The sequence below is a fragment of the Vitis riparia genome, chromosome 17 (genome assembly GCF_004353265.1).
Source record: "Vitis riparia cultivar Riparia Gloire de Montpellier isolate 1030 chromosome 17, EGFV_Vit.rip_1.0, whole genome shotgun sequence".
Taxonomy (NCBI): Eukaryota; Viridiplantae; Streptophyta; class Magnoliopsida; order Vitales; family Vitaceae; genus Vitis; species Vitis riparia.
In genome coordinates, this window is record NC_048447.1 from 10,136,384 (window position 1) to 10,151,963 (window position 15,580).

The following is a 15,580-nucleotide window of genomic DNA, read 5'->3' on the forward strand; positions in this document are numbered from 1 at the left end:
TTAAATAATGTTTTTTTTTTTAAATTATCATAATTTATTTAAAATAACTTTAACATAAAAGTTTTTATATTATTAATGAAATTTTTGGATGAAAAAGATAGATGATGTTTTTTTTTCTTTTTTTTTTGCATTTCTAAAACTGCAAACATATAAAACAACCTAAAAACTCTGATTCAAATAATATTTCTCTTTTCAAAAATCATAATTTAATTAAAAATAATAATAAAAATAAAAAATGAATGGTCTGTTACTAGTAATGATTAGGAATTTAAGATTCGAATATTTTTTTGACATTGCTAAAAACGTTGGGAAAAGTATAGCATTGGAGTGATTAAGATCAAACCGGACGCAGCTTTCATCTTCTCTAGCACCGCTCAAATGGGAAGGATCTTGCTATTCCCAAAAGGATTCCTCTTCTATGATTCATTTGTGCCTGCCATGAGACGTGTCTGTGGCTTTGGTGAATGATAAACGGAGAAAGTACCAACCTCATGGGATTTCTACAAACGGCGTCGTTGGGAGCCTCTTCGAAATGCGTCGTTTCGGTTTCACCATTTGGCACCCGTAGGTCGATTGATTAAGTTCTGTGCGTGGCTTGATCCTAGGCGGAACGGACCATGGAAACCCTAGACGCAACTTCTTCTTGTTCTTCGTGTGTCTACTTTTGGATAGTTTGAGTTTGAAAGTATCTAATGAGCTTCATGTGACATCCCAAAACCCGGAGGCCAATGGCACCACGGTCACTTCACAAATAAAATTCTAGAGCCCAATCCATTCCCATAACTGATCACATTTGATGACTGCCCTTCAATACAAATCCTTCATGGCTTTGCTGCGTGTTGTTCTTAACTGAATCCAAAATTCTCATAAGGTGAGTTCAAAGCCCTAAATTATGCAAATTTGGACCTCTATAAAATACCCATAAAAATAAATAAAAAATAAAAATAAAAATAAAAAGTGAATGGTCAGTTACTAGTAATGATTAGGAATTTAAGATTCGAATATTTTTTTGACGTTGCTAAAAACGTTTGCTAAAAACGTTGGGAAATGTATAGCATTGGAGTGATTGAGATCAAAATGGACGCAGCTTTCATCTTCTTTGGCATCGATCAAATGGGAGGGATCTTGCTATTCCCAAAAGGCTTCGTCTTCTATGATTCATCTATGCCTGCCATGAGACGTGCCTATGGTTTTGGTGAAGGATAAACGGAGAAAGTCCCAACCTTATGGGATTTCTACAAACGACGTCGTTGGGAGCCTCTTTGAAACGCGTCGTTTCGGTTTCACCGTTTGGCGCTCGCAGGTCGATTGATCAAGTTCTATGCGTGGCTTGATCCTAGGCGGAACGGACCGTGGAAACCCTAGAGGCAACTTCTTCTTGTTCTTCGTGTGTCTACTTTTGGATAGTTTGAGTTTGAAAGTATCTAATGAGCTTCATGTGACATCCCAAAACCCGGAGGCCAATGGCACCACGGTCACTTCACAAATAAAATTCTAGAGCCCAGTCCATTCCCATAACTGATCACATTTGATGACTGCCCTTCAATACAAATCCTTCATGGCTTTGCTGCGTGTTGTTCTTAACTGAATCCAAAATTCTCATAAGGTGAGTTCAAAGCCCTGGATTATGCAAATTTGGACCTTTATAAAATACCCATAAAAATAAATAAAAATAAAAATAAAAATAAAAAGTGAATGGTCAGTTACTAGTAATGATTAGGAATTTAAGATTCGAATATTTTTTTGACGTTGCTAAAAACGTTTGCTAAAAACGTTGGGAAATGTATAGCATTGGAGTGATTGAGATCAAAATGGACACAGTTTTCATCTTCTTTGGCATCGATCAAATGGGAGGGATCTTGCTATTCCCAAAAGGCTTCGTCTTCTATGATTCATCTATGCCTACCATGAGACGTGCCTATGGTTTTGGTGAAGGATAAACGGAGAAAGTCCCAACCTCATGGGATTTCTACAAATGACGTCGTTGGGAGCCTCTTTGAAACGCGTCGTTTCGGTTTCACCGTTTGGCGCTCGCAGGTCGATTGATCAAGTTCTGTGCGTGGCTTGATCCTAGGCGGAACGGACCGTGGAAACCCTAGAGGCAACTTCTTCTTGTTCTTCGTGTGTCTACTTTTGGATAGTTTGAGTTTGAAAGTATCTAATGAGCTTCATGTGACATCCCAAAACCCGGAGGCCAATGGCACCACGGTCACTTCACAAATAAAATTCTAGAGTCCAATCCATTCTCATAACTGATCACATTTGATGACTACCCTTCAATACAAATCCTTCATGGCTTTGCTGCGTGTTGTTCTTAACTAAATCCAAAATTCTCATAAGGTGAGTTCAAAGCCCTAAATTCTGCAAATTTGGACCTCTATAAAATACCCATAAAAATAAATAAAAAATAAAAATAAAAATAAAAAGTGAATGGTCAGTTACTAGTAATGATTAGGAATTTAAGATTCGAATATTTTTTTGACGTTGCTAAAAACGTTGGGAAATGTATAGCATTGGAGTGATTGAGATCAAAATGGACGCAGCTTTCATCTTCTTTGGCATCGATCAAATGGGAGGGATCTTGCTATTCCCAAAAGGCTTCGTCTTCTATGATTCATCTATGCCTGCCATGAGACGTGCCTATGGTTTTGGTGAAGGATAAACGGAGAAAGTCCCAACCTCATGGGATTTCTACAAACGACGTCGTTGGGAGCCTATTTGAAACGCGTCGTTTCGGTTTCACCGTTTGGCGCTCGCAGGTCGATTGATCAAGTTCTATGCGTGGCTTGATCCTAGGCGGAACGGACCGTGGAAACCCTAGAGGCAACTTCTTTTTGTTCTTCGTGTGTCTACTTTTGGATAGTTTGAGTTTGAAAGTATCTAATGAGCTTCATGTGACATCCCAAAACCCGGAGGCCAATGGCACCACGGTCACTTCACAAATAAAATTCTAGAGCCCAATCCATTCTCATAACTAATCACATTTGATGACTGCCCTTCAATACAAATCCTTCATGGCTTTGTTGCGTGTTGTTCTTAACTGAATCCAAAATTCTCATAAGGTGAGTTCAAATCCCTAAATTATGCAAATTTGGACCTCTATAAAATACCCATAAAAATAAATAAAAAATAAAAATAAAAATAAAAAGTGAATGGTCAGTTACTAGTAATGATTAGGAATTTAAGATTCGAATATTTTTTTGACGTTGCTAAAAACGTTTGCTAAAAACGTTGGGAAATGTATGGCATTGGAGCGATTGAGATCAAAATGGACGCAACTTTCATCTTCTTTGGCATCGATCAAATGGGAGGGATCTTGCTATTCCCAAAAGGCTTCATCTTCTATGATTCATCTATGCCTGCCATGAGATGTGCCTATGGTTTTGGTGAAGGATAAACGGAGAAAGTCCCAACCTCATGGGATTTCTACAAACGACGTCGTTGGGAGCCTCTTTGAAACGCGTCGTTTCGGTTTCACCGTTTGGCGCTCGCAGGTCGATTGATCAAGTTCTGTGCGTGGCTTGATCCTAGGCGGAACGGACCGTGGAAACCCTAAAGGCAACTTCTTCTTGTTCTTCGTGTGTCTACTTTTGGATAGTTTGAGTTTGAAAGTATCTAATGAGCTTCATGTGACATCCCAAAACCCGGAGGCCAATGGCACCACGGTCACTTCACAAATAAAATTTTAGAGCCCAGTCCATTCCCATAACTGATCACATTTGATGATTGTCCTTCAATACAAATCCTCCATGGCTTTGCTGCGTGTTGTTCTTAACTGAATCCAAAATTCTCATAAGGTGAGTTCAAAGTCCTGGATTATGCAAATTTGGACCTTTATAAAATACCCATAAAAATAAATAAAAATAAAAATAAAAATAAAAAGTGAATGGTCAGTTACTAGTAATGATTAGGAATTTAAGATTCGAATATTTTTTTGACGTTACTAAAAACGTTGGGAAAAGTATAGCATTGGAGTGATTGAGATCAAAATGGACGCAGCTTTCATCTTCTTTAGCATCGATCAAATGGGAGGGATCTTGCTATTCCCAAAAGGCTTCTTCTTCTATGATTCATCTATGCCTACCATGAGACGTGCCTATGGTTTTGGTGAAGGATAAACAGAGAAAGTCCCAACCTCATGGGATTTCTACAAACAGCGTCGTTGGGAGCCTCTTTTAAACGCGTCGTTTCGGTTTCACCGTTTGGCGCTCGCAGGTCGATTGATCAAGTTCTGTGCGTGGCTTGATCCTAGGCGGAATGGACCGTGGAAACCCTAGAGGCAACTTCTTCTTGTTCTTCGTGTGTCTACTTTTGGATAGTTTGAGTTTGAAAGTATCTAATGAGCTTCATGTGACATCCCAAAACCCGGAGGCCAATGGCACCACGGTCACTTCACAAATAAAATTCTAGAGCCCAGTTCATTCCCATAACTGATCACATTTGATGACTGCCCTTCAATACAAATCCTCCATGGCTTTGCTGTGTGTTGTTCTTAACTGAATCCAAAATTCTCATAAGGTGAGTTCAAAGCCCTGGATTATGCAAATTTGGACCTTTATAAAATATCCATAAAAATAAAAATAAAAATAAAAAGTGAATGGTCAGTTACTAGTAATGATTAGGAATTTAAGATTCGAATATTTTTTTGACGTTGCTAAAAACGTTTGCTAAAAACGTTGGGAAAAGTATAGCATTGGAGTGATTGAGATCAAAAAGGACACAACTTTCATCTTCTTTGGCACCGCTCAAATGGGAAAGATCTTGCTATTCCCAAAAGGCTTCCTCTTCTATGATTCATTTATGCCTGCCATGAGACGTGCATGTGGCTTTGGTGAAGGATAAACGGAGAAAGTCCCAACCTCATGGGATTGCTACAAACGGCGTCGTTGGGAGCCTCTTTGAAACGCGTTGTTTTGGTTTCACCATTTGGCGCCCGTAGGTCGATTGATCAAGTTCTGTGCGTGGCTTGATCCTAGGTAGAACGGACCATGGAAACCCTATACGCAACTTCTTCTTGTTCTTCGTGTGTCTACTTTTGGATTGTTGGAGTTTGAAAGTATCTAATGAGCTTCATGTGACATCCCAAAACCCGGAGGCCAATGGCACCACGATCACTTCACAAATAAAATTCTAGAGCCTCATCCATTCCAGAACTGGTCACATTTGATGACTGCCCTTTAATACAAATCCTCCATGGCTTTGCTGCATGCTGTTCTTAACTGAATCCAAAATTCTTGTAAGGTGAGTTCAAAGCCCTAAATTATTCAAATTTGGACCTCTATAAAATACCCATAAAAATAAAGAAAAAATAAAAATAAAAATAAAAAGTAAATGGTTAGTTACTAGTAATGATTAGGAATTTAAGAGTCGAATATTTTTTTGACGTTGCTAAAAACGTTTGCTAAAAACATTGGGAAAAGTATAGCATTGGAGTGATTGAGATCAAAACGGACGCAGCTTTCATCTTCTCTGGCACCGCTCAGATAGGAAGGATCTTGCTATTCCCAAAAGGCTTCCTCTTCTATGATTCATCTATGCATGCCATGATACGTGCCTGTGGCTTTGGTGAAGGATAAACGGAGAAAGTCCCAACCTCATGGGATTTCTACAAACGGCGTCGTTGGGAGCCTCTTTGAAACGCGTTGTTTCGGTTTCACCGTTTGGCCCACGTAGGTCGATTGATCAAGTTTTGTGTGTGGCTTGATCCTAGGCGAAATGGACCATGGAAACCCTATACGCAACTTCTTCTTGGCATCGTGTGTCTACTTTTGGATAGTTTGAGTTTGAAAGTATCTAATGAGCTGCATGTGACATCCCAAAACCCGAAGGCCAATGGCACCATGGTTACGTCACAAATAAAATTCTAGAGTCCCATCCATTCCCATAACTGATCACATTTGATGACTGCCCTTCAATACAAATCCTTCATGGCTTTGCTACATGTTGTTCTTAACTGAATCCAAAATTCTCATAAGGTGAGTTCAAAGCCTTGGATTATGCAAATTTGGACCTCTACATTCTTTGTTTGCAAATTCAAGATTATTTTTAATTTTACTACGAAAAGAAAGTCAAGTATAAGTAAAATTATTAAGGATTTTATATATTTTTAAATTATTTAATCTATGAAAAAGTTAAATAAATTAAAAAAAAATCCTATATAATAATAATTTATTGATTTTAAACATACTTTTTATTTTCCTTCATTTTTTATTTTTTTCTTCTATTTTTCCTCTTATTTTCTGTCATGTTGTCCGAGAATCAAACATAACTTTAAGAGGAAATCCCCTCATTCTCAAAAAAGTAGACATCAAATCTACCTTAATTATATTTCATTCCAAAAGAGAGGGGAAATATTGTTTAAACACATGGAATAAAAAAAAATCAAATAAAATAATTGAATTGGATTTGTTCAGGAAAAGCCATCCTGTTGTAAAGCTACATTTTTTTTGAATGGTAGATGACGTAATTACCAATAGTCATTGCAAGAACACCCCCTTTCTCTAAAATGGTGGAAACGAACTCTATCTCTTACTATTATTCCTCTATTGTAAACCTCAGATATGAGCTTTATGACCTCATGGCAGTCTCTGCAAACTCTAAGGTTCTTCACAATTCTAATGGGTGAGCCATTGGGGGTGTGTAGCAGGCCATAAGCAATAGCCAGCCTCTCACTATGAAGGCCTTCATAGTTATCTTTTTAACTAATGATAATCTTGTACAAAAATTCTAAAAATTACAAAATATAAACCCTATTGATGAATAGATATTCAAATATCATTTAATGTAAATTTCATAAGATTTAACATAAAATTCCTACTCATGAAATTTACATTTACATGAAAAATAGAAAATATTACCCTAATCTTGTAATCTTTCAAAATCCTTCCTATAATAATTTCTTCAAAAAAAATAAACAATTAATTCTTTACTTTTCTTCTTCAAGAGATATAAGATTTAATTTTCAAATTTGATTTCCAAATAGAACTCTTTAATTTTTCCTTTTTCTTTATTTTAATAATGAGAATAAATTAGTAGTTGGTACAAATAATATGAGAAAATGTATAGATAATATATATATAAAATGAGAATGTACAATAATATGAGAAACCAAATGGTACAAATAATACTAGAAAATGTATGAATAATATATATATATATATATATATATATATATATATATATATAAAGTACTATAAAAGCGAAAAATAATACGAGCTATTCAATAAGTTACATTTTTACCAATTTAGTAAAAGTCCGTTTGATAGTGATTTTAAAAACGTTTTCAACCTTAAAAAACGCTTTCAACCTAAAAAACTATTTTTGAAAAAAAATATAGCGTTTTATAAATTTTAAAAAATATTTTTGAAAACCTGAAAAATTATTTATTGTGGGAAGAAAAAATTATTTGTAATATTTTTTTAAAGAAATTGGTGATTTTCTTAAAGATATTTTTATTAAAAATACTTCAATCAGAAATAGTGCCAATCGACAGTCTAAGTTTTCTTTAAAAAAAAAAAATTATAATACCACAATAATCGTTACGTTATCATCCCGGGAAAGAAAAACCCTTGTAACGGATTTTACTTTATATTTTAAGGTAGTGACAGCTGTCGGGGGAACTGATTTCGCGGCCCTGGACAATGTTTTGGGCTAATAGATTGACCTGCATTACAATTTTGAGGCCCGTTATTGGTTGGGACATGGGCCCTAACAATTTTAGCCCACTAAACCTATTTACTCCAAAACAGGGGTGGCCATGATCTGGGTGACTTAAGGACCACACCCTCTAGTTGGGCCTAGCCCACTGGAGCCCAACCCATTCAAAGAATCCACCGAGTGAGCGACCGGAAATCAGGTGATCCTGAGACCGCAACCGACGGTTGTGATTCTCTGAACCACCCTAGCTTACATGGTCTCTCTACCACTAGATATTCCATCCAAAGCCGCATTATCTCTACGGTAGCTGTCGTCTCTCGCCCGCCCGCCACCACGACCACGCTTCGGGAGGTGCAGAGCTCTCTCCTTTCCTTTTCTATCTGACAATCTCAACTTCCTCTGACATCATATCTTCATCATCATCACCTCGAAAACCGATTCTTTCATTTTCTTTTTTCTTTTCCTTTTTCCTTTCTGAGTGTTTTTGTTTTGAGTTTCAGTGAAGGGTTTGACTATGGCGACTCAATCCACGCCTCCTCCCGACTCTACAACCGAAAAACCCCAAACCCCAGGTTTGATTTTCTCTCCCCTCTGATTTTCTTGAGCGTATATTCCATTGCCTTCTGTTTGGTTGCTGAGAAAAACGGGGAGTAAATGAGAATTTCAATTTTTAATTTTCTGGATTGTGTTATTTGGTTCTTAAAATGTGAAAAGCCCTCTCAAATCAGCGAAGTAGTAGTGTTTGGATTTGATCAGGTTTGGTTTCTTGTGTAACGAAATTGTAGTTTCTTTTTCAATCCTGCATTTTCTTAGCCTGGAAACAGTGCTATTGGATTTGTATTGAGGGTTAAATCAGTTAACAATTGTAATATTACTGTGCCGATCAGTTTGTTATATCGTTTCTTGATTCAAATTATTGGTTAATATCATTAAAGTCCATTTCTGGTTAGAATTTACGAATTTTATGAATTTTCTTTTTGCTACTTGTTGCACGTTTTGGATCAATTTTATCAGGGTGAGTTGGAAAAGCCTTTCTATGGGTTAATATGGTATGCTTAATCATAGGATTAGTCACTAGGGAATAGTGCCTGGTACTGCTTTGGCTGTCTCAAGAAAAGGACTGAAAGGTGATTGGTAACTGTTTTTGAAGAAAAAAAAAATGGAAAACAATTTTGACAATCAGAAAACAGAAAACAGTTTTTTATTCTTAAAAACTAAAAATATTGTATTTTCAAATAACATTTTTTAGTTATTTTTGCATAATTAATTTTTAAAAATAATTATATAAACATGGAGTATGATTAAAAATAAAGAATACATGTAAAAGTTATTTTTAAAAACATAGAAAATAGGTTAAAAATATTTTTGGTTTTCAAACAAACTTGTGTTGTATAAAATATGAGAACAGTTTTCAAAAACTGTTCTAAAAAACTGTTCTTAAAAATTGTTTTTAAGAACTGTTTTTGGAAACACTTCCCAAATAGAGTCATAGTAATCAGAAAGAAGTAAGAGACAAGAAATTTACAAAACTTTGTGACATATAGGCACCTTAAGATATTGTACTATACCAATCCTTATTGTATATTTTGTGGAGGTTTACTTAGTTCTTTTGATCAGGTTTGTACTTCATGAGGAGAACCTTTTATCCTTCTTATGTTTTTTTATCTATTAATACATTTGTTTGTTTCTGGCAAAAAATAAAATAAAAGAATAGTAGTGTATGAACACAACCTTTGTCTCTTTCAGTGAAGTTCACCATTAAGGTGACTTTGCTTGGTTTGATTGTCATTCTTGTGCTGTCAAGTGTGAAATTGCTGGTTTGAGTCTCCATGCAGCTGCTTTTTGCAAAACCGCGGAAAGTGACTTTGGTTTCAATTCAAGCCTCCTGGACCTTGGAAAGGGATTTGTATTGGGTTATGATGGTCTTTTGATGAATAGACATTTATTGTAGGGTGCTATGTTAACCACTTTATCTATGTATCACCTCTAGTTTTTGAGCATCTTGAAGGGAAGGCAACATTTTTTCATGGGGAGTGAGAGTAGTAGATATAAATGAAGAAATTGAAGGTTTTGGGAGTTAATTAATTTTTTTATTTTTTATTTAAAATAACTTTTGCAAGTTGAGGAGGTTGCTATATGGGCTTAACTAGACTCCAAGGCAGCGAAATTGGCTCCTTGAGTTCTACTGAGGATTGGCTATAGGCAGATTGTGTTTATGTTTTGTCCATATCTTAAATTCCTTGAGGATAGATCTTTCAGTCTATTAATGATTATGTGAATGACAAGTTTATGGCTGCATAGGAGATCACACTTTTGAGTATAAGTTGGGTGATCTCACATGAAGGATTTAAAAATAGCTAAAAGGCCCCTTGATGTATAAACCTAGAAAAAAAAAATGAATGATGAGGTGCATTTCTTTTTAGAAAAATAAATATTTTATCCTTTTTTAAAATATCAGTGCTTTGTAATAGTCTTATCACTTGGTTAGAAAGGTACATTAGTTCTTGTTGATGTTTTTAATCTCTTCATCATTCTTTATGCCATTTAGTGTCCCAAATCAATTAGAGCAGATGGTAGACGATAAAGAATAAGTTAACAAAGTAAATTTGGTTTTGTTTAATGGATGCTTGGATATACAATTCATATTGATATGCAATTTCTGAACTGCAGCTTCTGAAGTCGTACAACCAAGAAATGAGGATCAGCAAGATGCCAAGGCAGCAGCTACTATTTCTCCACCATCCGTGTTTGTGAACTCAGAACCCATGCGAGAGGAACAAGTACAAAATGCTGTTAAATTTCTTTCACACCCGAAAGTTAGAGGCTCTCCAGTCATCTACCGGCGATCTTTTCTTGAGAAAAAGGGCCTCACAAAAGAGGAGATAGATGAAGCCTTTCGCCGTGTACCTGTATGCATGTTATTAGTTCTACCTTTCTTAAAGACCATTACATTGAAACATCATATCAAACATATGTTGATCCTCAGTGTTGTCCGTGGGTTTAATTCTCTTTTCCCTCTTGTCATTGTCTGAAAATTACAGGACCAATCTCCAACTGTTACAGGTGTGCAGGCAGTTAGTGCAAATCAAGGTAATAAATATTAGTGTTGGAGTCGAATCCTTTGTGATATAAGGTGTTATGTTAGAGCAGAGTTTAATTGCACTGTTTCTATGGTTGTTCCCTTTTGCTATATCAATTTGATACCAGATGGGCAGTTGAAGTCATCAAACATCCAACAGCAAGCCCAGGCACAAACTCTGCATCCTTCAGCAGCCACTCCTGCTGGTGTCATTTCCAAAACGGGAACCCAGTATCGATTTCACTGGTCTCATGCTTTTCTTGCTATAGGATTCCTTGCAGCTTCAGGTGCCGGAACAGCTATACTTTTTAAGGTATTAGCAAATAACCTTTGTGGTATCATTGCCATCTAACAGCACAAATTAGATTAGTCGGTACCCAACTTCATTTTTTTGTGCCATGTTGGGGGTTGTACTCTTCCCCTATGCTTCTTATGCATTACCTCAAGTTGCTGGATATGCTAAATTTTTGTTAGTTAATTTAAAGTGTGATATTTCTATCAATATATCCCTTTGTCGTTTCCTATCAAAAATAAAATAAAATTTGAAGTGTGATCTAACCATCTATTAACATAATTTTTGCTTTAGAATGCTTTTATTCCTAGGTTGAAGTCCTGGATTCGCAAAATTGTATTGGAAGGGGAAAATGACATTGTGCAGAAATCTAACTCAAAACCAAGTTTGGCAGAAGAAGCAACAGCTGCCGCAAAAGCAGCTGCAGCTGCAGCTGCTGATGTGGCAAAAACAAGCCAGGAAATATTGACTTCTAAAATTGAAGGTGGGATTAGAATGGAGTTTAGTCTATTTTATAGTGTGAAATTCCATCCTAGTACATGGATTTTTTTCCCCCTTGTTTTCATCCTCTTTTGTTTTTTGTTTTTTTTTTTTACCTCTGGTTTCTTTGTTGATGGTTAATAGCCTTCACAATTGATGACCATTCCTTTATTATATATATTTTTTTCTTCCAGAGAACAGACGACTGGAGGAATTTATGAATCTGTTAAATGTGCAAGTACAGGAAATGAAGTCAATGAGTAATGCCATTAGGAAGTTGGAAGGTATTGAAGCCTCTCTCTCTCTCTCTCTCTCTCTCTCTCTCTCTCTCTCTCTCACCCTCTCCCTCTCCCTCTCCATTTTGAAATCCCTTCCCCCACCTGGAAAGAAAGAGAAAAAAATGAAAATGAGAGTAGTAAGTTTTAAATTCCTGCAATTTTCAAATATTGGAGTTGTGAGTCCTTGGACTTCAAGTTTCTCATAATTTGAAATTCCCAACAAAAGAAACAGGACCTTAGATAAATCATGCCATCTAGTGGTGGTTAATTACTGTCAGATTTCAATCTGCATAAGGTAGTGGAGATTTATTCTTACAACAATTTCTTTCTTTGTGTAACATCAGGACCAAATAATTCAACTGGGAGACTAATTCAACAAGAAGATACTAGAGGCCTAATGACAACTTCAAAGGTGAGCTAAAAGATTGAAACTAGTTATAACTTAATTCATAGCCTCTGATAGATGAGTTATAAATCCTAGTTAACTTTGTTATTTATTCAAATGTTTTTACAGCATTTAAATGTGAATGGAAAGGCAGAATTTGACTCACGCTCAGGTGCTTATACAAGATTAAGTACTGATTTTCTGTTGTTTTATCTTTTTGATGCTTTGAATTGCCTCGTCATACAATTGAGAATTTTTATACAGTGAGATCTTCATCGCCACCTGCATCTTCTGAACCCTCTGTTGCACCTCACCCAAAGTCATATATGGAGGTATAGAATTTTTTTTTTTTTTTTTTAATCTTTTCTTTGCTTAATAATGTTGAAAAATGTAAGGTTTAACAAATCTGTAATTGCAGTCTCTGTTCATATTGTTTTTTACTGTTTTGATAGGAAAGTGCATAACTGTTATTTTAGACTTTAAAGCATGGGTTTCATGCAGCCAGATAATTGTAGAAACTGTTTTGATTTCTTGTTTTTAAGAGTATTTCTCACTTATCTTATGGAAATAATCCTTTCTGTAATTCCATTGGATGGTGGGGGATGACTAGGGGATGCAATGAAGAATGAAATGATCACTTTAGAATGTATAGTTTTTAAATCCCATATTTCTGGCTGTATTTAGACCCAGCCCAAACTTGAGTTACAGGTTCTCAAATTTATTTTACTGAGATTCATTATAGCTTATTTGTTTCCAGACAGTTCTAAGTTTCTAACAGAATCATAACACCGCCATATTTCCCTCCATCTTGATGAAATAATAAAATATCTGGCAGTTGACAAAAAAATTGCTAACTCCTTGAAGAACATTTGAAATAACTTGCATGTGAGTTTCTTTCTGTTCAGTTCAAGCCCCATATCAAATCTGAATTTGGCTTACCAGTTGGTAGTAATTGACATATGAAATATGCATGATGATCCTTATCATTCCATCTGGAAATTGTGTTTATGTCTTTCCAGACAAAATTGGTTACTGGATTTACATTGTTTTGATTGTCTGCCTATTTTATGAATTGCAAACTGTAGAACGCTATCCAACTGTTATGGAGAGGTAAAACTTTGATTTTGATTTTGAAATGGATTATTGTTTTATTTTTGGAATTATGTTCCAGATCATGGCCATGGTCCAGAGAGGGGAGAAACCTCCTAACATTAGAGTAAGTCCACTCCTCCCAGTTTCTGCATTTGGATTGACTTGTTTCTTGGGTTTATTAGTAATATTTCCCATTATGGATTTATTTTCAGGACATCAATGATTTACCCCCCAACCCTAATCAGCCACTTTCAAATCCTCGCTTGGCTCCAAGAACTAAGGTTTGCACTTTATGAGCTCTCTTTCAGTCTTCCAAAATATTTCTAATATTAGATCCAGGAACTAACAAAGACTTTTTGTATGTGGGAATAATAGATAGAATTTTGAGACTGGAGTCTAGTGTAAATATCATTTCTGCAAGGGGCTTTTTTGAAGAGTATCCATCTACTCACTTGGAAGGGCTTATTACATTGATTCTGCACTTTCAGTTTAAGAGTGGTTCCATCACAATAATAGTTAACTGATTGTTATGAATTGAAACTCTGCTAACCATTAATACATGTTTCATGATTTGATCCTTTAAAGAAAAGGACATTGCCGATCTACTAGCTACAATATTATGTTCTTTGGGATGATTTTGGGATAGGCAGCCAGTATGCAAGCTTTAGAAATACACCCTCTAATATTATGTTCTATTCCTCCTTGTGCGCCTCTTGTACCATCGCCTTTAGAGGCATTCAGCTCAATGTTATTCATCTTAATCAGCTTTCAGTTTGTAATTCAAAGGGGGTGTATAACAGTGAGAGGAGTTGAGTCTGCCTTTGAGGAGATTTGTGTATCCTTAAAGCAGCCTATGCCTTTGTATATAGTTTTTTCTCATATGGTGGTGTTTAGTCCTACTTTGATCAGTATTATGTATTTTGTGGGGAGGTCCTCCCATCCTTCTCATGTTTTCATAATTAATATATTTTTTGTTTGATAAAAAAAAAAAAATATGCCCTCCAAAATTGAGTGAACAGATATCTTTCCCAACTAGTTCATTTTAATTCTCAGTAGTACTCCTCATTCATAATCTTTAATTTGTCATTATGATGTAGGTTTGGTCTTGAGCAGTTGAACTGGCAAAAAATAGCCTTTTATCTTCATGCCTCTGCACCATATCTCACTAACTAATATTTCTCTTTCACCTGAATAGCCATGGGAAGTTGGACAGGTTCAATACAGCGCAGGCCATGCCTATCAGTCTCAAGTAACTGGTGAAGGTTTCAATTCCAGAGCACAAGATAATGGAGTCGGCTATCAGTTGAATGGTGACAGTTCAACTTGGTGGCAGCAAAAGAATGCCAGAATCACAGAAATTGAAACTGAAGATGAACCCAGGACCGCATCTTATACAGCAAGTAATGAGCAACCCATTCAGCGTACCTGGGTTCCTCCCCAGCCACCCCCTATTGCAATGCCAGAAGCAGCTGCAGCCATCCGACAGCCAAAATCTTCTATTCAGAGAGAATCATTAGTTAACGATCAGTCAGTATCTCGTCCTTCAGATGAAATTGATGAGTTGCAGAGGATCACAAAGATATCTGAATCTGGAGGTGTAGTTGAGATCAAAGAAGAGAGCTCAGGACTGAACTCAAGTGAGATGCAACAAGAACAAGAGTAAAGCTATGCAAGAAATTGAAGAAGGGTTGGATTTGCTTGGTCAGCTAGTTGAATAAGTCTCCTGTTTCCCAATGGAAAGCTTCATGAAGGTATCTGTGCTCATACTTTTAATAATCATAATAGTAGCTGGAGGACATGAAACAATTAATATGAGTCCCTCCATTGTCTACCCTCACAGGATATTAAAACAATACATGTAAACTTACGCCATGAGAGGATAGACAATGTCAATAGGTGATGAACTTAATAGCAATTCCTCGCGTTTTTCCTCATTGTTTTGTTATCCATTATGTGAGTTTTTTGTCTGACAGTTTGAAGATTATCTGGCCTCTTGACAAACCCTAGCTTAACTAGTTGAAACTTTTTCTGGTTATTAGTCTCAGTGCCCCTTCAATTTAAGGTGTGTCCTAGCTAGCCCTACTTCCATGATATTTCTCTTTCTCTATCCATACCCCTTAATTTTGGGCTCTACTGCTTGATATATCTTTTTAGCTTCAAATATGAGCTAGAGACCTAGAAATATTATGTATTTAAGGTTTGTCTACTTTATGTTGATCCACCTAAAGTTTAGTTTTGATTCTTGCATTGCTGAATGTGCTGTGAGGTTGATGGGAAAATAAGATGGGTATGACTTTAGAATTCATTATCTGCCACAT

At 36.1% G+C, this 15,580-nt stretch overlaps 1 protein-coding gene across 1 annotated transcript; it reads left to right on the forward strand.

Moving 5' to 3' along the window:
• The first annotated feature begins 7,910 nt into the window (after positions 1–7,910).
• On the forward strand, positions 7,911–15,246 carry LOC117904761 (peroxisomal membrane protein PEX14). Its single transcript, XM_034817517.1, has 13 exons — positions 7,911–8,007; positions 8,157–8,228; positions 10,327–10,565; positions 10,698–10,746; positions 10,864–11,048; positions 11,322–11,511; positions 11,702–11,791; positions 12,130–12,197; positions 12,300–12,342; positions 12,435–12,502; positions 13,342–13,386; positions 13,475–13,543; positions 14,458–15,246. Exons 2-13 carry the CDS (start codon positions 8,171–8,173, stop codon positions 14,923–14,925), a joined length of 1,572 nt encoding a protein of 523 aa, XP_034673408.1. The 5' UTR covers positions 7,911–8,007; positions 8,157–8,170; the 3' UTR covers positions 14,926–15,246.
• Positions 15,247–15,580: the final 334 nt, after the last annotated feature.

Coding starts and splice junctions, on each gene's coding strand:
- LOC117904761 (XM_034817517.1), top strand. CDS start 8,171: ATGGCGACTCAATCCACGCCTCCTCCCGACTCTACAACCGAAAAACCC. Junction 8,229..10,326: donor CGAAAAACCCCAAACCCCAG/GTTTGATTTTCT, acceptor TCTGAACTGCAG/CTTCTGAAGTCGTACAACCA. Junction 12,198..12,299: donor GCCTAATGACAACTTCAAAG/GTGAGCTAAAAG, acceptor ATGTTTTTACAG/CATTTAAATGTGAATGGAAA.